This window comes from Podarcis pityusensis (genome assembly GCF_964106645.2).
Source record: "Podarcis pityusensis genome assembly, chromosome: 14".
In the NCBI taxonomy this organism is placed as follows: Eukaryota; Metazoa; Chordata; class Lepidosauria; order Squamata; family Lacertidae; genus Podarcis; species Podarcis pityusensis.
Window position 1 is genome coordinate 33,225,482 of NC_138039.1, and position 23,034 is coordinate 33,248,515.

Sequence of the window (23,034 nt, forward strand, 5' to 3'; positions counted from 1 at the left end):
CTCAGGTTTGTCGTACTCTGTAATTGAAGGATATACTGCATGTATGCGAAAGCAGCAAGCAGATGCAGAAGTAACTTGTACATACTCTTCCATGTAGCTCTAAGACTACTGAAGCATAACAGCAATGTGTTGGAATCATAAATCTTTATTTCTGAAGCTTATTATTTTGGCCATCTGTTTTACATTTTTGACATGATCCTAGGTGGTTGTTTATAGCACAGTCTTATATGTATATGCTCTGAAGTAAGTTCCATTGAGTTAAATGGGGCTTGCTTCCAGCTAGGCTGTTATAGGATTGCAGCCATAGTCTTTTAAAACTATCACAGGGAAGTCTTCTATAGCCTGGCCCACTGGTTTTCAACCAGTGTGCTATGGCACCCTGGTGTGCCTTGAATGATGGTCAGGGGTGCCACGGGCAACAGTAGCCTCTGTCCCTCTTTCCTTCCCTCACTCCTCTGTTGCCTTCTCGCATCTCTGCCTCACAAAGGCTTGCATAGTTGTTTATTGCAGCAGCCCTGGCTATAAGCTGTATAGCCCTGGCTATACAAGCGAATGGTGCCTCTGGGAGGCACCTCTTTTGGGGGTGGGGGGCAGCTCAGAGACCAGGGATGGCAACAGCAGCTGCCTGGAGGACTTTCGAAGGGAGAGGAGAGGAAACTGAGGGAACACTCCACAAGGGAGGGTGTTCGAAAAAGGGTGAGAGGCTGCCAGCTCTGGAGGCAAGTGGTGCTCCTGGGCTCCTGAGCCCCACAGGGGTGTCACAGAAAGAATGTGGAGCTGTGGACTCAAAAAGGTTGAAAACCTCTGGCCTAGCCATTTCAGAGTTAAGCGTTTTCCCCCTTTTTAATCTTGCAGGATCTACTTAATATTGTTAATTGGCCTGTACAACTTTGGTTTTGACTTTGTACTGTATCATGAAATTCTGTGGGCAACCTAGGGATAGTTACCATCTCTCAGCCTAACCTTCCTCACAGGGATTATTTACTATTTATTTATTTATTTATTTATTCATTCATTCATTCATTCATTCCCCTTCATCCAAAGGTCTGAAATTAAAAATATAGAGTCCAATTTTTATTTATTTTTATTTTTTTAAATTGAAACACCATAAAACAAAATACAGAGTTTTGTTGTGAGAAGAAATTGGGCTTGGGGAGGGAGACCAATAAACTGCCCTGCACTCCTTGATGGAAGGGTAGAGTAAAATGTAATAAAACAAGTGTAGAATAAGGAATGAACTTGTACCAGCTGCAACCCTGGTTCTTCTTGTCATTCCAGGCTCATGCCGCTGCAGAATAAATTCGCAGATTTTGAATCCAAAACAAAAGTCAAGAGGCAAAGATGTAATGGAAGAATCCAGTACCCAGGTGACAAACTTCAATCCTGGTTTTTTATGCTTTCACACTATTTTGTGAGTGTTGTTACTCAGATTCTTGGTTTGCTGACAGTGGATTGTAACTGTTGGCTGATGTCTTACATACCTTCCACTGTGATAAAATGATCAAAATGTTGAGAAATGCAAGTGGCATAGTTGTTTTCTCTTTGTATTTTGGCTCGTTACCTTGGAAAATTTGGATGGCCTTCTAGAATTAGCTGTTCTAAATTTTACATAGCATGTATTGTGTGCAATATAGGCAATTATTGAAGACTGATTCCATGCATGTTTCCTTCAAAGGAAGCTCCATTGTATTCCAATAGGATTGTGGCCTTCATGTAAAAAGGTCTCCATTTTGGATATTTTTTGCTTATACAAGTAATAAACTTATTGTAGTACAAGTTAGATTTCAAAGTGAAGAGAAGGCAGTGCAACTAGAACCAAGTAAACTCATAACTGTGGATTAACTTCTAGCTTGATCTGTGCTTTTCTGAGCATCTACTGTGTATGCTAAGATATGGCAAAACCTTGGGCCTGCATGGTCCATCTTGCACTGCCTTTTTGGTGGACTGCAATTAAACCAGAAAGTCTTCAGCCCATTTCTTGTGGGGGCAAGAATCATGTGTATCTTCACTTATTAAGCTGAGATTTTTGTCTGAACCATGGCATTTTGTGCATATCCCTGGAAATTGGATATCCTCTGTGACTGATGTATGTTTATAATCAAAAATGTCTTGATGAGATTGGGCTCTATTGATACTCTAGCAGTGAAAGAGTCAAATGTTGTTTTTGTTCAGTGAGGCTCAGTGTGTTTTACGAGGGCTTTTTAGTATTGCAGGAATTTGAAGATATGTCACCAGCGAAAGATTTGCAAAGTAAACAACAAAAGGTGGAATATATTGGCCTTAAGTGTTTTATCTTACTTTGATTGAAATTCATCTTATGTTAAATATTTACATTTATCTGAAGGCTAAAGTATATTCAAATGTTTGTGCTATTTTATCTTGTTTCCTGCTTGGCAGGGGGTTGGACTCGATGGCCCTTGTGGTCTCTTCCAACTCTATGATTCTATGATTCTATATTGCAATGCTCTTATGGAGTCTTTGTGATCTTGAGGAGTTTTTTTGCACTTGTTTAAATTGCAATCGTATTATAAAACAATGAGCATATAAAATTATAGATGACATTTTATATACAAATAAGATAAAATCTGGATAGTTGAACTGGATCATCCTGTCCACAGTCTAAAGGTCCTGTTTACTAATGTCAAAAGGGACCTCCCTAGATTTAGGATCAAAGTAACATGTGGGGAAGGAAACAGTTCACAGGGAATCTAGATCTGGTTCATACACTTATTTAACATTAACAAGTCTAAATTGGAATTCAAATCTTAATTTATATGCACACCAATAATAGGCCTAGTGCTTTATAATCATTAACTCATTTACTCAGTGTTCCACTGAGGTGGGACATTGAGCCCCATTTTACAGTTGGCTAGTTGATGTTTACCTGGAGTGACTTGCATAGGACCACCAGAAATGAAACATCAGTAAAGCAGCATTGAATACCATTTTTCTAGATCCAAGTCAAATCCTGTTCTGAATAAGTGCCAGATGCACTAATGTGCCATTGAAGCTCACTGCAATCTGTTGACTGACTCCTGCAAGTATAGGAGTGAGCCTTGAAATGAGAAAGAAGGTCAGAGGAGTGTTGTACATTGTCTATATATGTTGTCAGTTATAATTCTGAGAAAGGAACTGAGTCTCTGATCCTATGACCTGTGCATAAAAAGGCCATGTGGGTATACAAGCCATTATTATTATTATTATTATTATTATTATTAATGTTCTGTACCATCCTTTATACAAAGTTTACAGGGTGGTTTACAATGTAAAACACAAAAATACACGCCATCATAACAAACAGAAACAAAAGCCCCACAGTTGGAAAGGCATAGATTGTTTAATTAGCCAAAGTTCTTGGAAGAAGAGGAATGTTTTTGCCTGGTGCAAGCCTTCCTGGGGAGAGCATTCCACAAGAAGGGAGCCACTGCAGAAAAGGCCCGTTCTTGTGTTGCCACCCTCTGGGCCTCTTGCAGAGGAGGCACACGAGGAAGGGCCTCAGATGGCGATCACAGCATCCAGGTTAGTTTTTATGCATATAGGTGGGCCTTGAGTTATTGAAGGCTCCCACCCCTAACTTGAACAGTCGCTCCAGAAGGATACCATGCTTGATAGTATTGAAAGCAACTCAGAGGTTGAGACAGAGATCATCATCCAGGGAACCAAAGTAGTTTCCTATTCCGTAACCTTACTTTAGGACCCCAAACCAGGCCTAAACTGGTAGTGGCATTTCTATTCCGTAACCATAACTTATTACTTGTGGAATACAGAGGTTTCACAGGAGGGGAATTATTTCTTACCCAGAAATCTTTAGAAAGAGTGTTGGGTGTATTTCTGTAGACTATAGTGAGGGGGCATCATTCACCTGCCATCTTCTTCACAGGATAACCTTTAGGGTTTTAATGCTTGTACATCTATTTGCCTACTAGAAAAAAGATGGGATGCTGATGCGCCAGTGTGTGTTACTGTCTCTTCTTCCTTCTCTTTGTCCACCCTGCATTTTTCCTCCATCTTGTTCTACCCTGCCAAGTTACATGTCTTAAATTAAGCATCTTTTTTCAAACTGCTTCCGTTATTTCACCCTGTTTTAGACACCCTGGTGTTAAGATGCATGAAATCTATGTGACATTTAAGAGTCAATGAACAATTTTTATTTTTGCTTGCTTTGATCTAACAAGACTATGTTCTTCATTTCAAGGAAAGCAGTTTGCTTGACACATTATACCTGCCAACAAGGTTATGTATAATGAAGATGGGAAATACAACTAACCTCTGCTTATAAGGTAACTATTTTTTTAATTGAACACTTGAAACTTTGATTTGTTTTAGAAAAGGTTAAAATGCCTCTTTCTTAGGGTAGTAACAGTGGAGGACATCCAGGATTTACTCATTCAGTGCTATCTTCAGTGATAGCATTAGGGATAAATGGCCGAGGCAAATAACAATAAATGAAAGTTTCATTGCAATTTCCCCATTCCCTGGCTCGATTTGTATTATAAAACATGTTATAGTTACCCAGCCACAGAAAAACAGTTTTTATGAAAGAGAAAAAACTACTTCAGATACCGGATATTAAATGCCAAATACTAAATACCGAACTTTGTCAGCAGCCAGTGTGGCTACCCTAGTTGTTGCTACTCAAAATATGAACATCCAGGCAAATTTGAAAGAATGTTTAAGAACTGCAAAGCAACTTTAAGGATTGCAAAGCAATTTTAGTTATGGTTTTCTATGTATGTATAAGTGTTTCTGAAACCTATTTTTTAAACCAGTGTAGTTTTTGAACAATAATAGTTTTCTACTGGTTCTTTGGTTAAGGTTGGAAGCAAACCATCCTCTACACTTGCACAAATCTAAGTCGGAGGAAGAAAAGCTGTTGGTTCACTTGTATAATGCAAATGCACACATCGCAAATCTCAAAAGAACCCAAAGAGTTTTTTTAATGCATATATAGTCCATTTGAATTGCAGTGTAGCTAATTCCACTGCTCCTGAGGAACATGTAGATAATTCTGCATGACATTTTATTAGAAATAGTTGTGTCCATTGATACTTAGGAAAGGGCCAATGAGGGGCCTAAAATGGCACAGCCCGATCACCCTCACAGTCTTAAACATGTAGGTGTAAAAGGGCAAGTGTCTAGGCTTGGTGAAATAAAAAAATCAAGGTTACGATTTTTGGAAAGAAATATCAGAAACTGAGGGGCAATGGATGAACAACTGATTGACCAATGGCATGAATTTAAATATCCAGGAATTCATTTGGAATGTAATAAAATGTTAAGCTTCTAAAACCTTGAGTACCCTTAAATTTTATTATGTGAAAGTTGACTTTATAATTGATCCTTCAGCCTTCTCAAATGGCTATTTTGGGGGTACAGTGGGGTAGTGGGGACTGAAAAGCCATACCACATGGGTGTGTGTGTGTGCAGCTTTGTGGATCCTGTCCCATTTATCCATGTTGCTATGGAGTGTTATTGGCACTCTCCCTCTCTCCAATTCTGATTTGTGTTTACTGTGTTTCAGTTGCAGGTGACCTGTGAGACCTCATGATCCTTCTTTAGGAGGCAGATTCTGCGAGGATGTTACATCACCACTGCCGGAGGAACCCCGAACTACAGGAAGAATTGCAGATTCAGGCTGCGGTGGCTGCTGGAGATGTTCACACTGTGCGCAAGATGCTAGAGCAGGGCTATTCTCCAAATGGTCGAGATGCCAATGGCTGGACCTTGCTCCATTTCTCAGCAGCAAGAGGAAAAGAAAGATGTGTCCGTGTATTCCTCGAACATGGAGGTTGGTTGACTTAAATGAAGTGGGGGTGAAATTTGACCAAGCATCAAGGATTTTATCCATTGCACCTTCACTTTAAACTCCGGTTGGTTGGTTGGTTGGTTGATTGGTTGGTTGGTTTATGGCAGTGGCCACATTCAGATGACCACATCTCTGCTTAGTAAGTCAAGATATGTGCAAACTTCATGAACCTTGCTTCCCACTTGGTGTGAGTATGCAAACCAGATGGGAAATGGCAGCTTGTCTTCCAGTCATGCCTGAATCTGGAAACCGTCACTTGAAAGTTAGCCTCCAGATCTTGACTTGACTGAAAGCAATTAACCATAGTTCCTGGTTGGGCGTAATGGGAAGCTATTGTTAACTGCCGCTTCCTGGCTTGTTCGCTGGAGGGAGAAATGAAGGAACTGCATACCTGTATGAAGCTCACTCATGTTGAGCATAGGTTTTTATCATCTGAATGTGGCGCTTTTTGCATTTGGCTTCACAAAATGATCAGGTAAGCTGGGTAGGACTTAATTTCTGTATTTTTAATTTTCTGTAGTTTAAATCTAATAGTGAATTAAAAAATAAAAAAGTGAGTAGGCAAACTATGGAATTGCAAAATGCACCACAAGGGGGCTCCCCTCTGTTATGTATTTTGAATACTGTACATACCAGAGAAATAACAGGTTGCAAGGATGCTCAAGGAATCCATTCACTTTGCATCTAGGTTATGTTAGTTTTCTCTTGTTAAGTTACTTATTTATTAAATTTATATGTTGCTCTTTATCTGAGGAGCAGAAGGCGGGTTACAATATAAAAAACACAAAAATATATAATAACAAACAGAACAACAACCCCCCCCCCCCCAGTTTAAAAGGCAATAGATTGTTTAATTAGCCAAAGTTTGCCTGGGAGAAGAGGAATGTTTTCAACTGGCACCTGATATGTAATGAAGGCACCAGATGAGCCTCTTTGGGGAGAGTGTTCCACAAATAGAGAGCCACCATCGAAAAGGCCTGTTCTCTAGTTGCCACCTTCTGGACTTCTCATGGATGTGGCAAATGAAGAAGGGCACCTCAGATGAGGATCACAGGATCTGGGTTGGTTCATGTGAAAAGAGGCGATCCTTGAAGTATTGCATTCCCGAGCCATTTAAGGCTTTGCAGGTCAAAAACAACACTTTGAATTGAGCCTGGAAACTAATTGGCAATCAGTGCAATCAGGCCAGTACAGTGGTACCTCAGGTTACATACGCTTCAGATTACAGACTCCGCTTACCCAGAAATAGTACCTTGGGTTAAGAACTTTGCTTCAGGATGAGAACAGAAATTGTGCTCCGGCGGCACGGCGGCAGCGGGAGACCCCATTAGCTAAAGTGGTGCTTCAGGTTAAAGAACAGTTTCAGGTTAAGAACGGACCTCTGGAACGAATTAACTACTTAACCCGAGATACCACTGTATTGGTGTTACATTCTCAAACCATCTTTCCCTGGTGAGCAACCTGGCACTGAATTCTGCACTAGCTGAAGTTTCTGAAACACCTGGAGAGGCAGCCCACATGTATAACATGTTGCAGTACCCTAGAGGTTACCAGAGCATAGACAACAGAAGTTAGGGGTTCAGCTAGGCCACCAGCCAAAGCTGATGGAAGGCACTCTGCACCACAGAAGCCGACTCGGCCTCAAGCGACAGCAATGGATCCGGTAGTATTCTCAAGCAGTATACCAACTCCTTCAGAGGGAGTGTAATGCCCTCAAGAGCAGGCAACCTCCCATCTATCCAATCTAGGAAACCACCCATTAACTGCCTTAGTCTTACCTCGATTGAGCTTCAGTTTATTGGCTCTCATCCAGTCCAAGACACCTGCAGATGTAAGGGAGAAGTAGAGCTGTGTGTCATCAGCATATCGCTGACATTGTACTGCAGAATTCTGTATGACCCCACTCAGCTGTTTCATGTAGGTGTTAAGTAGAATGTGGGATAAAATTTAATTCTGAGGAACCCCACATTGAAGGCTCCATGGGGCTGAAGAGCATTCCTCAAGTATCACCCTTGGGGAAATAGACATCCAAGAAGGAACAGAACCACAGCAAAGCAGTGCTTTGAAACTTTTGTGTAAGCCAACTATCAAATGTAGATGATGATACTGTGGTACCTCGGTTGTCGAACATAATCCATTCCAGAAGACTGTTCAACGTCCGAAATGTTCTACAACCAAGGCACAATGGGCGATTGGCAAATTCCATTGAGAAAATGGAGAAACATGCCTCGGAAGCCGTTCAACTTCCAAGGCGCATTAAAAAACGAAAGCATTCACTTACAGGTTTTCGGCGTTCGGCTTCCGAGACGCTCGAAAACCAAGGTTCCACTGTAGCAATGTTTAAGAGGTGTTCTGTTTTTGTGTCTTTGGTTTCTTTGAACTGGTAACATACGGTAGTTTTTCTAAGCAGCTTCGGAGCCCAGCCATCATTGCAAATGTTCAAAGGGAGCTCCTGGGAGTGAAAAGATCTGATTTGGACCCATGAGAGCACCCATCTCTCTCCTCCACCCCACCCCCACCGGTACAGTGTCCCTGGGAGGCTCGGTGTATATTTCCACATCATTTCTATAGTCATTTGCAGTCCTATTTGAACATAGTCACAGTAGCAGCTGGTCTTGGAAGCTCCTTGGGAGTGCCTATTTTACCAGTTTAAAGTTCGTCTTTTTAAAAGCAGCCTTCAGCCTATGTAGTAAAACATAAGTACCATTCTAAATGTGATTCTAGTACAGACATTTTATTTTTGCTTCAAAACTTGTAAATAGTAAACAAACAACCTGGGAATTAACAATGTGAAAGTGACACAGACTGACCATCCCTAGTTAAGGGCAGTGCTCCAGAACTCTGTACTACAGGGATTGAACAAAAGAAATTGTGTGTATTACGGTTAAACCAGGGGTTGTGTTCGCACTTGGGGGGCGGGGAGCAAAGAGAGAGCTATTTGTGCATTAATGGGAAGCCACAGTTCAGAGGTTGCTAAAATGTGGCCCTTCATAAGTTGCCGGACTACAGCTCCTGCATTCCTGAGAATTGGCTATGCTTGCAGGAACTGATGGAAGTTTGGAGCCCAATATCATCTAGAGCAGTGTTTCTCAACCTTCGGCCACCAGCTGTTTTTGAACTACAACTCCCATCATCCCTGACCACTGGTCCTGCTAGCTAGGGATGATGGGAGTTGTAGTCCAAACCAGCTGGAGGCCCAAGGTTGAGAAACACTGATCTAGAGGGCCACAGGTTCCCCAACTCTGCCATAGTTAATGGTTTCCAGGAAAGTATGAACATGGCCACTGTGCATAAAGTGAATTGGAGCCTATGTGCTAGAATGTAAAATTGGTGAATTCGAGATAAGATGGCAGAAAGACTGGAATTTAATGAAAGGGAAACTCTGAGAACTTTTGTGTGGCCTCTTACTGGGGAAATTTTTCTGGAGGCAAGAACTTATGGAACAAACGGATCCAAGTGAATCATGTTTTGCCAAAATCCAACAAAGCTTTGTATGCCACATAAGTACCCCTTCATGTGTCTAATATACATAAATTTACTAGAGGCTGAGGTTTTACTATGGGAATGATTTTGAACACTCAAGGAAAGCATGATTATGTATTTTTCAGTTCTCCTCATGTAGCTCCCACCTTCTGTTGACAGTAGTGTGTTTATTGTAGACTCTTCTGTATTATCTTACATTGCTCCAGTAGAGTAGATTCCTCTTGCTTACCGTACGCTATATTTGTAAGAAAAAGAAAGATACTTTTGTGTTGCAAGAAATAGTTCTCATGCTTTATCATTGTATCTCTTAGATCTTGTACATGTATGTCTGAGTGCATGTGCTGCATAAACACGAAGCCCATTTTTTCTAGATGGTGCTAACATGGAACTGAGCATTTAATGAGGGGGTCGGTTTGTGCCATGAAATATACTACTAGTTAATTAGGAGAATAGCACAGAAATAGCCTATTGCTGCTTTAAAGCAGAGCTTATAGATCAGGCTTCCTCAAACTCGGCCCTCCAGATGGTTTTGGCCTTCAACTCCCATGATCCCTAGCTAGCAGGACCAGTGGTTAGGGATGATGGGAATTGTAGTCTCAAAACATCTGGAGGGCTGAGTTTGAGAAAGCCTGTTATAAATGATCAAAATGCATAAAGAGTTGGCAAGTTTTAGCTTAAACTTCAAGTATTGCAAATTGTATGATCTTTTAAGGTCCAGTAGAATGAATTATGACCTTTTTTATCCTTCCTGTGGTAAGTAAGTGTGGCCAGAAGATGGCAGTACAAGTGTTTGCAAAACCGATTTAGAACTGCAATGAATTTACTCCCAAAAATTACTGTGTGAGTCTTGATGTCTGATAATCTCCACCTGTTCCCTAGTTATGCAAATATTCATCAGAATATTTGATAGCTTCGATATCCAATGATTATTTTTTATTTCACTATTTGATATCTGCCAGTTTATATTAGCTATATTTGATAGTTCCTAAAAAGTATTTGACATTAGCCATACTTTGATAGCTGGTAGGCAGTAGTATGTTAAAGTGGTTTTCAGACTTTATGAAGGGAATACTGTAGACAGTGATATCTGTGATACAGCTCCTGGACTTTACAGAGCATTTTGTAGCATGTTCTAAGGTGGTTGCTTAGTTCACACAGGGCAGTGCTAAGCTGCCTTATTCCCCCTTGGCTACACATTGCAGAGGAAAGATCAGTAGTGGTGGGCAAACTGTCTTCCAGCAAAAGTTTCAAAATCACTGTACTCATAACAGTGTGCTGACGATGAGCATGCAGTAATATTTAATATTAGATTTTGGAAAGCTGACATGTAATTTATATTTTTAACCATATAACTTTTGATCGATAACATGAAATGTTGTTTGATAGATGGTGGGGTGGGGGTAGGCTTCATTGAAGAGATACCAACAAGTTCAAAGCATTCAAATTCTCAGATTAAAATTGAGTAAAACAACAACAACAACAACAGTGAAGACCCATGGTCCTAAATAGGATTATAGTAGCATCACTTGTTATAATACTGTCTCTTAGCATGAGTTTTTAAGTTGTCATGCCGATGCTTTATCAGAAATAGTCTAATTTAAATAGATTGGCTTCTTCTATTCCTTTCAGTGGCTACTTATAGACTTTCTGGATTTGTTCATTGGGCAGAGTGGTTTTTGTGTGTGTTTGTATTAAGAGCTAGTCTTAAAACTACTTGGTTTAACACCTGCACAAGATAATAAGAGAGCAAGATAGTTACGTTAACAGTGTTGCCCTAAAGTAGGGTTGCCATATTTCAAAAAGTGAAGATCAGGACACAAAAGTTGTTGAGCTTTTTAAAGTTTTGCCCATTTTTAAGGAAGTTCACCAAAACTGACATGGGTTCACCAAAACTGACATGCCTGTCATACGTCCAGATTTTCCCAGACATTTCAGCGATTTTCACCCAGGCACTGTTTCCAGCTGCCAGATCCCGGATATGTCCAGGAAATTCCGGGCGTATGGCAGCCCTACCCTAAAGTTATAGAGCCCTGTTAGATGATTGGGTAGAAAAATATTTTTTTTATTGGAAGCTTCACAGTAAAGCCAACCAAAAAAACTATGCTTGAACAGAACTTCAGGGACATGCAGGAAGAACATGAGATTAAGGTTTGGAGCAGCTGGGCTGACCTCAGGCTTGCTACACCCTTGGGAAAGCACTTGGTGAAAACTTCTTAATTCATTTCCTGGCCACCACAGTATTTACCCCTGTTTTTTCACCTCATTTTTTCCTCCTTTGCTTCCTCTGTTTGTCTTGAGAGAAACTAACCACCAGCACTGGTCTGCACTTAACATATACAGGCAACTCTCCATTTATGCAGGGGTTTCGTTCTGAGGCACCGCGCGCATACGGGAAGTCATGTATAATTGAAGCACCCATTGGAAAAGCCTGTAAACACCCTCCAAAGCTCTGGAAACCCTTTAAAAAACCCTTTAAAAACCAGCAGCCCTACCAGACGGGCAGGAATGGTGGCACTCAGTCTTCCTCATCGCTGGAGGAGGACGATTTGCAAACAGTGACAAGCAGGGTAGACTGGTACCCCAAAGTGCTTGGTTGTGGATCAGATTCACTTGGTGGGGCTGATAGTGTATTGCAAAAGAACATGGGGGTGGGCAGCTGGCACTTTTGTCTCTTCAGCTGGTCAGGGCACGTTTGGGCAGCCTCCTGGTCCACAAATGCAGCTTCAATATGGGTGCCAATATTCTTTAAATTAAAATGTCATTTGAAGCATTCCAGCCAACCCCAGCTAGCTCAGAATTCCTTTGCAGGCTGCTTGAAGCGCACATGCAGCCTGAGAGTCGTCTTGTGCACGGTGCTGCCATTAATGGGGATACACTAGCAGTTTATGTCCTCTAGACACAGGTTCAGTGCCTCATGTGCCTTCACCAGAGCCTCAGTGTTCAAAACTCCCATTGTTCTAGGCACATTTTGTGACTGCTAATTTAATTAGCGCGAGCAGTGTCTGAGCTCTGGGTGCAGTCCTGCGCCTAAGTTTTCAGATTAGAACTGCAGAGTGAAAGGAAAGGAGGACCTTTTTCTTCTGCCCCACTTCCAGCTACTCTCTGAAGACTGGAGAAGAGACCCTCTTAAGAATATTAGGGGGGTGGGCGGGGGAAGGACTAGACCATGTGAAAAACAAACATAATATTTTAGCTGCAGTTCATTTTCAGCTTTGTGTTCTTGTGATTAAAAAAAGCACACCTAGACATTCTGTCGTTGCACCCATAACCTAGGTTTAAGTTGCCATTTAGCTCCTAGCTTTCATATCTGTTTCTGACACTGGGCATGTAGATGGGGACTATGTAGCATGTAGTTGGGGACTATGGCAGTTGCATGTGTACATGCACTTGCTGCCCCTGATGCCAGATGGCCGGGTTATAAATAAATTGTTGTTGTTGTTGTTATTTTTCCTGTACCTTAATGGCACATATTCTGGATTCATTCCTGCCAAACCTGCGTGCCACAGCACACACACTCATGCCACGCTAGAAACTGTCCAGCACTTCCCATTTCTCCTCCAGCATTGGCGATGCTGTGTTTAGGTGTCGTATCAAAGAACAGCTTTAAAAAACTCCTCCAAAACTCCCAACACAATCGCTCTCTCCCAGCCTCCTTTCTCAAACTCCAACTCTTCATAGGCCTCAATGGTAGGTGCAAGGGCTCTTGGGACTGCAAGTACAAAGGCCTGGGGGATTGCTAGGTGCTGTTTCCGCTCCTTTTCTGACTGTTTTGTGCCTCTTCTGAGGCTGTTTTAGCGATTTTTATAATTCACTGCCAGGTATGGCGTGATGCACATATGTATGGTGACACACACATATTGAATGTACATAAATGATGGGTTGCCTGTAGTTAGCCTCTGGCTTGTTTCCTTCTTAAGTGTAGCAGAGTTAGGAGCAGGGGAGAAGCAAAGCAGAGGTGTTTGAGCAGTGTGCACAAGTTTGCACTGAATCTTAGTTTTTAAAGTGGTGTAAAGTTGTATTTTAGGCTGGCCAATGTTTTAAACTGTTCTTGCAAATATCTTATCTCAATCTTGTATGCAGATAATGCCAGTGTATGTATAAGCAAAACTACTCTTAGAAAGGTTGTGGGGGGGGGGGATATGTGTGTTGTGTTGGAATATCAACTCTACACTGGTGGGTCTTTAAAGAATGAATCCAGATTTCTGGGGATAGAGGGAAATCTGTGATACTGTTTTTTATTTGTTGCCTTATTTTCTTTCTCCTATGGCTGGATGTTTACATGCCTGAAAAACCTTAATTTTGTGAAATGGCAAACCCAGATTATTTTCATTTTATAGAAAATGCTTTTATCAAGATGATCTGAAATAACATGTAGCTTACATACTTTGGAAATGCTGTGAACCACAGAGGGCATTCTTTCTTTACCTTATACAGCATTGTGCGCTCCCCCCCCCCCCCCCGCAAAAAAATACAAGCTCATCTTGCCAGACCACAACACATCTGCATCTTGGGCCAGCAGATGTTACTTCACATGCTTCTTTTTAAGACCAAGAAGCACAAGGCAAAACAAAACACAGAAACAAGCATGACATTTTAGAGTTGAAGAAGCTTTGATGCATAGAAATACCTTGAGCAGTTGGATTTAGGATGCACAGTGGAGGTCAGGGATCTTGAACGGCGTGAGCAATCTGTACCATGTATTCCTGTTTGGTTTGTTTTTGACCAAGATGTGGAAACTGAGGAGGTGAATTGAGATGAAGCTTACTACAAGAACTCTGCATCAGTTAATTCATATTTCAAGCAAATATGAATTTCAGTGAATCTACTTCTAATTTGAGCTGTTGCATGAGCTGGATGGATTGTTGCTCTGTATGAGGCAGTTTCCTGTGTTCCCATTAAAAACATAAATCACAACAGTACTAAAAACAATTAAAAAGACCTGATTAAAATGATGCATGCATATTAACACCTTTTCTGAAAGCACATACTTCCCTTATAAAAATAAAATAAAGTGTGTAGTGTGGAAGATCAGTGTTTTCCTTGCTCTTAAGAGTTCATTGTTCTACTGTAAGTAGGATTAGCAGTCAGGGTAGCGAAGTATCAGTTAGTTGGTGCAGCCCTGTCATAATAGTTAGACAGTAGAACAGTACCTTTTACATTTCCCCCCATCTTCGTCTTTTCCTGGTTTGGCTGGGGGGGGGGAACTTGCCATGGAGGAGTTGGGCCGGAAAAGGAGCCTGCTGCCAGGCAGAGTTAGGAGCAAAGACTTCTTCAAGAAAGGTACCAACTAGCACCTGTGGTGAAAACAAGCCATGGCTTTGCATTGTAGCTTGTTGCCAGACAACAAATCATGGGTTAGTCTGCTGAGCTGCATTCAGATGTCTTAACAAGCCACACTTTGGCTAAAGAAGCTGCTGTTCAGCATTATGCGTGAACTAGGCTAATATGCAATAATGTTGAGTATGTTCAAAAGGAAAGTGAGTTCACCCGTTTGTTACTACGTTGTGTATTTTTGTGTGTTCTTACTGTAAACCATCCAGTGATCCTTGAGTGAAGGGTGGTATAGAAATTTAATAAATAAAAATAAAATTCACTTTTTCAAATAGACCCATGTTCCAAAATACAGCCTGCACCTGAGATTTTGGTTTATTATTTATTATTGTTTATTCAACATGCTCTGTCAAACCACATCTTAAATTCTCTGAAGTTATAAAGCAACTTGTATTTTGAGGGTTACTACGGAACTGGAAAATTGCATAAAGACAACAGTTGTGTGCCAATATTATCAAATTGTTTGCATCAGCTAAGACTAGAAAGCCATAAAGTAAAATTTTACATATTTTCAATTAGTGAAAGTGAAAAAGGAGAAAGATTAGCTCTTCCCCTAACTTTTTAGATCTTTCTGTCTATCTATCTATCTATCTCTATCTCTATCTATGTCATCTAGCTAGCTAGCTTGCTTTTATTACGGTAAGTAAATAAAATGAACAGCTTACAGCATAATATAAGTACTAATTATTATCAATTGCAAGATGGTTGGGTAAGATGATTTAGTAGGACACCCTCCCAAAAATTGTAACAATGTATAGAAAAAATTCCGATGCCTTTTTGTGTTCTCCTGATAATAGCTAACCCATTGCAATTTTGTTTAACTTTAGCTGATCCCACAGTGAAAGACTTAATTGGAGGCTTCACTGCTCTACATTATGCAGCTATGCACGGCCGAGCTCGGATTGCACGCCTAATGCTGGAATCAGACTACCGCGTTGATATCATTAATGCAAAAAGTAATGATGGCTGGACTCCTCTGCATGTGGCTGCTCACTACGGCAGAGACTCGTTTGTCCGTCTCCTGCTGGAATTCAAGGCTGAGGTTGATCCACTCAGTGACAAAGGTACTACACCACTTCAACTGGCTATTATCCGCGAAAGGTCCAGCTGTGTCAAAATACTCCTAGATCACAATGCCAACATTGACATTCAGAACGGCTTCCTGTTGCGCTATGCTGTGATCAAAAGCAATCATTCTTACTGCCGGATGTTCCTTCAGAGAGGGGCTGATACAAACTTGGGGCGCTTAGAAGACGGGCAGACTCCATTGCACTTGTCTGCTCTTAGGGATGATGTACTCTGTGCACAGATGTTATACAACTATGGTGCAGACACTAATACAAAGAACTATGAAGGACAGACTCCGCTGGCAGTTTCAATAAGTATTTCTGGAAGTAGCCGACCTTGTTTGGATTTCCTACAGGAAGTAACAAGTATGTATATTGGAAATCTTTAATCAAAGTCCTCCAATGGTCTTTGGGGGAAGTTGGTGGAAAAATGAGTTTCCTACTTAGCTGGTTATTACTTGAAAGTTTAGGCAGGCCCAGAGAATAACCACTGTTTTCCCCTTCAGAATCATGCTTGTACTTCAACTTGTATACATTCCTCCTGAACTAACTTGGATTCAAATCCTGATTTTTTTTTTGTCAGTCCTAGTCAATCAACAGTTCTGCATGTGGCAGGAAGGTAACAGAGAATGAAGGCTGAGAAGTGTAAAATACATTTTTCCAAGGTCTTTCTCTGGTTTACAAAGGAATGTTCAAAAACTGCTGCTTGCTCATAAATTATTTTTCACTTTTCTTTGTTCTTCATTAGAATGGGAGATGATACTGAATTATTTATCCCTTGGGGCTGCGAAATGAGCCTGGTTATTGTGTTGACATTCTTTGGACCTCACAGTGATATTAACATGTGTATGTTGGTTCTTAAATTATAGATCTAAGCAATTCGTGGTTGATACCACTTACTACTAAGTAGTATTATTTTCACCATCAGTCTTCTTCTCATCTTCTTTGGTGAGCAAACTTTACCAAACCAATTCCTTTTCCAGCAGTTGCCTGACACAATATTTCTTCTTGGTTTGTGCTTATGATGCAGTGTTGACATGGTTAATCTGTACTGTTTTCCTTTGTCACTAAGCCCCCAACTTATGCACATTTAACTTGTGCACATTCAGTTTGACATGCATGGCAAAAAAATTAAGGAGGAGTGGAGTTTCGAGGAAAATTACTTTGGTAATCCCACCTGCCATTGAATCCAGTGTGTTTTGCCTATATGTGATTTTGGCTTTAGGCATGACCCCGAGAACGTAACCCCACTCAAACTGCAGGCTTACTTTTGAAGTAAAATCTAGAGTATACAGAATAGAGCAGAGCCAGAGTTTTTGTGACAAAACCATGTTATAACAATCAGCCTGTTACGTGTGCATTGTATGATAATGATCTCTCACCGTAGGTGGAACTTGTCAAATGTAGGTAGCGTGTAACAACCCATAGTTCCAATTCTGTTCAGTAGCAATCACTTGTCTTATCTCTAATCATTGCTGAGATGTGAGTAAGACTAACTCAGCTGTATCTGAGGCTCCTACATTCAAGAAGTGTGTGTATGTGTATGGGGTTTGATTGCTGAATAAGCTCGAGGAGGCATGTCATAGGTATGTAAATTATCTGCTCACATTATTGAATTTGTACTTCCTTTGAAACAACAGAGGGATTAATTTTTAACATACAGATTTAGTAACAGGTGTAATACTAAACTTTGCTTCAGCATTTATAGAAATGAAGTTTGGGCTTTTGTTCATTCTCCCTCACGTCACTATACCAATTTCTATTCTCTCTAGTTTACAGAAACCATTAATTTATCATCATTTAAAAAACAACAACGCAGATCTTTAAAGCATTTCCTTATTTTTTTAAAAAAAATGTCCCAGAAAACTAATCCTTTCCTTTAAAACAAAGAGAGAGGCTACTACCATTTGCATTGTTGGTGTTTTTCTGGACTTGTAGTTTTCCTTCATTTTTCTCTTCTCTGAAGTATAATTTCACCCAGTTTTCTTTGCATATAACAATGCATTTCATATCCTAGTTACTTTGTATCCAGGCACTTTCTCTGCAGAGTTTTTCTTCCAGCTTACTCTCCTCCTACCCTAGCAACTTCCTGCTTAGCACCCTCTTCTGTGTGTCATGTAGGAATTTGGGATTGGTTTTTTTCTTGAACACTTAAACCTTTTTTAAAAATTGTGCTTAACTTTGCATATGTTCAGATTTTTGAACATTAAGGCTGCAGTCCTAAACACCTAGATTGAATTTTGCTCCATTAGACTCCATCGAACTGACTTCCGACTAAGGTATGTTGGATTGCCCTTCACCACTGTAGTTAAGTAATTTTTAGTTGCACTGTTCCTATCAATGTCTCCCTTTTTAAAAACTTCTCGGTCTGCTTAACCCTACAGTGTAATTTTGATCTTTTTCAGTGTCCTTCATGGATTGTACATGGATTCTATACTGTCTTTTTCTTTCCATCATGTCCCTTCTATTGTCATAATCATTTAACCCTTTAAACATGTTCAGTGCTGTAGGCATGTATTCTCCTGGTTTTGATTGTATGCCTTTCTTCATCAAAATGTAACGCCACACTAGCACTGGCTAAGATTTGTGGAATGGCTGAACTGAAAGATCTCTGTGCTGATTTTCTTCTGAGCCTATCCCTTCTAAGGCTTGCTTTGCTCACGTTCTGCTTCTCATACCTTCAGCACTACCCTTGTACAACCCTTTGAATACTTAAGCATTGAATAAGCAGCCACACTGGCCTCCTCCGTACACCTGTTGTTTTTCTCTTTCTGATGCCCAGTGCATCCATGTGTAGCACACCCAGTGATCCTTGGGGATGGCCTTGGGCCTCTCTTGGCCACGTTGGTCCTATTGAATACCCTCCTTAAATGCTTTTGACTTGGCAGGAATGTGTCCTTGAACTGTGGTAATGCCTCTTGCTTCCTGGATAAAGGGTGGAAAGGGTTGTGCATGTGTGCTGACTTTAGCATGCCTGCAATGTAGGCAACTGTACAAAGGAAAGTCACATCCATTGCTTGGCCCACTCTTGCCTTTGGTCTCATTCACCATGCAGCCCTTGGGAGGAAAATGGTTCCTTGGCCCTGATTTAGACCTTATTCCTAAGATTTATTGCATTTGTCTCTGCCTCTGGGATGCCATTTGACAAGTTTGTACTGTACTTTAGCTAACTAAGTCAAGACTGCAGGGAGAGTACTCCCATCACAAAAAGTCAGTACAGGATGTGTCCATTAGTAAGTGGATTGAACCACTTCCAGCTTTTTTGGCAAACTTGTGACAGGCTTATGAAAAGCCAAGGTGCAAACTCATTCTTATTTTTGTAAAGGGAGTGGTTAGTTGCAGCACTTCCTTAAGCGGAAACCTCCAATGTATGGAAAAGCAAATACTTTTAGCTTGAGAGAAGGCTCTTCAATGTTTATACACACCAAGCCCCAACATGAAAAGTTCTTTGTCACCTGTAGCCATGATGGTAGCGCTGTATTTTATATTATGTGATAATTAGTGTGTGAACCATAGCTGTCAACCTTCCCTTTTTTTGCGGGAAATTCTCTTATTCCAGCGCTGCTTCCTGCTGCTATCCCGGATTGTTAGATATCCTGTAGACTGTCCCTGGGACAGGTGAGGCTGCTGATCCCTTATTTTCAAATCTGAAAGTTGACAGCTATGGTCTGAACGCATCCCTCTGCCCATTTCTCTCTAGGTTGGCTTTGACAGTTTGACTAGGTGGTAATAACTGTTTGTGGCAACAAAGTATAAAGCTGTAGTTACAAGGTTTATTACTGTGTTGCAGTAGTCTAAGCAAAAGGTACATTACTGCTCTAAGCAGCTTCCATTGATCAAAGGGGGCCAGCCAGCTTTAAGGTTGGATGCTTGGAATGTGGTTTCCTTGATAATCATAATCAGAGAGGACTCTGTTGAAGAGGACACTTAAACAAGCTAGTCTTCTCAAGGGAGATTATTTAATTACATTTTGTATATTTTATACTACTGTACTCCCTTTGTTAAATTGAAAGATTTGTGGATTGAAAAGTAATTTGAAAGCCTTTTAGATCCCCCTTTCTTTAGACACCTACAACTGAAATGAATCTAAATTTTCTTTGCCAAAATTTGAAAAAGTGTGTTCGGTGTTATTAAGTCGTGCAGTGGCTTCCACTCCTACGTAATTTGAATCCTTTGAAATTGAGAACTTCATGGAATGTAGTTGTGGTCAATGGGGCGATTTTCCTGCATCAGCATCTTTCAATGTGTAGGAAAATATTCTATAACTTAATATGAAGTTTTAAAATCATTTGCTTCAATTAATGGTTGTAAACTTCCTCTGCTTTTCAAGTCAGGTTGAAGATGATGGCTTAGTTCATCCTCTTGCAGAGATGTTGTTTTTATGGAACTAATGTTATAGTGCATGTGATATTGTAGACTCTTCATGCAGTACTAATCTCCCCTTGTTAGGTAGCTGATAGTCAAATGCCAGTTTTAAAATAAATAGCGTTTTATGAGGCGGGGGCAGGCTTTTATGTATGTTGGAGATGGATCAGACTCTTTCAGAGAAGAGACATCCTAGGTTCTTTTGGGCATGGAAAATAGGAGGCTAAACTTTCAAAGGGTTATGTAGCATCTGAGGTGGGTGACTGTTAGTCAAAGCAAACTCCCTGGCTATCATATTCCAAGCACATTTTCAAAGCATGCATGTTTGCCTCAAGAACATAACTGGGCTTTTTGTTCAGGTAGGTGCTTTGATATTGCCGTATGTTTTGTGTGTTTATCCCCCAACAATCCCTTTATTCAGACCCCCCCAAAGTACTCTGTTTCAGGGAGGTTGGGCTGCCTTTGGGCATTGCAATACAGTATAAAAGTGAAATTTACAGCGTACAAATGGTAAATGGAGCTAAGCTATAACATATGCTGAAGTCTTGCTGATTTAAATAATGCATTTGTAAGTGTACCACCATGTATAATTGCACACTGTGTGCAGCAAGTTTGAACACCATGAGCATGAGCCGGACTTCTATTGGGCTTGATCTACAAAGTGAAATAAGCTTTTAAACAAAAAAGAGACCTTGCGAGAAACGGCTGTTATCTCAGGATTTTGGAGTTTAGTTTCAACCACTTTTATATTCTACTTTTACTGATGCTGGGGTTGGGGTGGATTTCTTACATTCCTATTGAATTTTGATCTGCATACAGTTGCTGCTGCCTGCCGCTGTGTTAGGCAACAGTATTATCAGTCTGTATACCAAAAAGGTGCTATGAACCTGTAGCTTGAGGCTTTTAAAAGAGCTGGAGTTTAATTGTAGCATTTTCAGGTCATCAAACAATGAATGGGTGAGTGGTACTTATCCCTTCAGTTTTGCAAGCAGATTTAACATAAATATTAATGGATAGGCAGTTATTCGATTTCTTACCCGCCCTTTACGACAAGTTCTCAGGGCGTTACAACAATAATATATACAATTATAAAACAAAATAGTTACAACCATAAACAAAAGTGTAAACAATTACAAACAATTCCATATATAAAAACAGAACAGACATTTAAAAGCAGTTCCATAAATAAAAACCATTGAAGTTTATTCCAGTGCAGATGCAAGTCTGCACATGAAGCTATAGGAACCCTGCATGTGAATGTCTCAGGTTTTAAATGATCATCAAACTGTATTTTTAGTATTTGATTGTAATGTGCACTCTGTTAAAATCATGAAGTGGGGAGAGTGGAAGAAACACTACTTCGAAACCAAAAATAGCAATAGGTCATTTGACTGCTGTAAGGCAACAGTGCATTTCGTAGGGGTGTGAATTGCTTCTTTTACCTCACTCTCCACTTGATATAAATCAAATAGGCAATCAAAATAATGACAATTGCCTTTTCCTTAAAACAGCTTTCTGGGACTGGTGCCCATTTATGATGGCATTTTAACTTGCAGATTTCACCTGAATTATCTAATGAAAGAGGTTTTGGTTTTTACATGTATTTTTTGAAGCAGATATAAATTAGTTTAACTTTAAATTCACACCTATCCATTTTTGTGTGTGCTTAATATTACTGTTTTGGAGCCTTTTACACAGTAGATAGTAACATCAAATATAGTTCATTACTACCTTAACATTTATTATTAACCAAATTCATGAGTACCTATACTAGATAGACAAAACGTGGCATCTGTTTAACTCACATTTGGAATAATGTTCTCTGTAGATTCTGTGCTTTGTGGGTGTGGGGCGGGGAGGGGAAATGTTTCTTACGGGGGGGGGGCAGCTATGATCTCACATTCCTTTTGAGAAACCAATTAAAACATTTTTTGAAAGAAGAATGGTGGTGGGTAGAGGGGAAAAAGTCTGCTCTTTTCCAGCTATGTGGAATTATATTGCATTTTAGGTTGTTACTTTTTTGGGGGGGGGGGTGGAACAAAAACAAAAAGACAAAGCACTTCTTTGCCTTCAGTGGAAACGTTGGGTCTTTGTGGGCATCCAAATGATCAGTGCAAAATTTTGCAGTGATGGAAAGTTCTTTTTAATCTATGTTAAGTATAAGAAATGTTATACTGGAGAAAGAACCTCATTGTTTCTGGTCTCAAACTATCATTTAAAACCAGGCTTTGGTATGCATTTGAAATGGAGGGTTAAACACTAGCTTTCTCCCATTGAGGTAACTCTTCTGGGAGAGAGAATTTTTTCTTTTATAAAGCTCAGTTATATCATTGGCCACAAGAATCCAAAGCAAGCTGCAGGAGGTAGATTTTTTTGGGCAAGTAGGGCAATTATTTTATTTTTTAAAATTGACACTCTTGCACAACTAAAATGATTTCACCAATCAGCAATCAATCAAGGAAAACTAGAGAAGAAATATACCAGCATATGAAAGTACATAATTGCTCTGCTTTTGATACTCTTGATTCATTCGTATTTTAATTTTAGAGCAGTTTATCTTTTGACAATGATGGTTTTATTCCTCATATAGACCGCAGACAGAAAACCAAATTGGGTGCTTCTGGTCTAGTTTGCAGGTCAGTTGCTGTTCTTGTGATCCTGTAATGGGACTGTTGCTGATCTGGGGAACAACTTGTGTGCTATTGAAAAGCCGAGAACGACTATAGTTGTGATGGTGCTTAAAGTCCATAATAAATCGACCATGTCCTCATATATATGCCTATATGCCAATAGGCCCTGCTAACTAATCCATCGGTACATCAAATTAGGCCAGCAGCACAGGCGAGCAGGTCCTTTGCCAAAGTTGTCCCCTGGTTTTGGAATGCTTGCTCATCAGATATAAGGGAGTTTTTTCAAAAAAATGTGTTGATGAGCTAATGGTTATTTGATTGATTTTGGGAGGGAGGGAGAGGGTTTTTAAAT

At 40.3% G+C, this 23,034-nt stretch overlaps 1 protein-coding gene across 4 annotated transcripts in view; it reads left to right on the forward strand.

Moving 5' to 3' along the window:
* Positions 1-23,034, forward strand: part of ASB7 (ankyrin repeat and SOCS box containing 7) — a 38,135-nt gene that overhangs the window by 3,275 nt on the left and 11,826 nt on the right. For 2 of the 4 annotated variants that reach the window (XM_080981890.1, XM_080981892.1), the window contains exons 2-5: positions 1,279-1,367; positions 4,196-4,280; positions 5,522-5,788; positions 15,448-16,053. In XM_080981890.1, coding sequence (XP_080838016.1) covers positions 5,578-5,788; positions 15,448-16,053 — 817 coding nt within the window. In that variant the 5' untranslated portion in view covers positions 1,279-1,367; positions 4,196-4,280; positions 5,522-5,577. Of the gene's footprint in view, positions 1-1,278; positions 1,412-4,195; positions 4,281-5,521; positions 5,789-15,447; positions 16,054-23,034 lie in introns of all 4 variants that reach the window. The other 2 variants (XM_080981891.1, XM_080981893.1) reach the window with 2 other exon arrangements.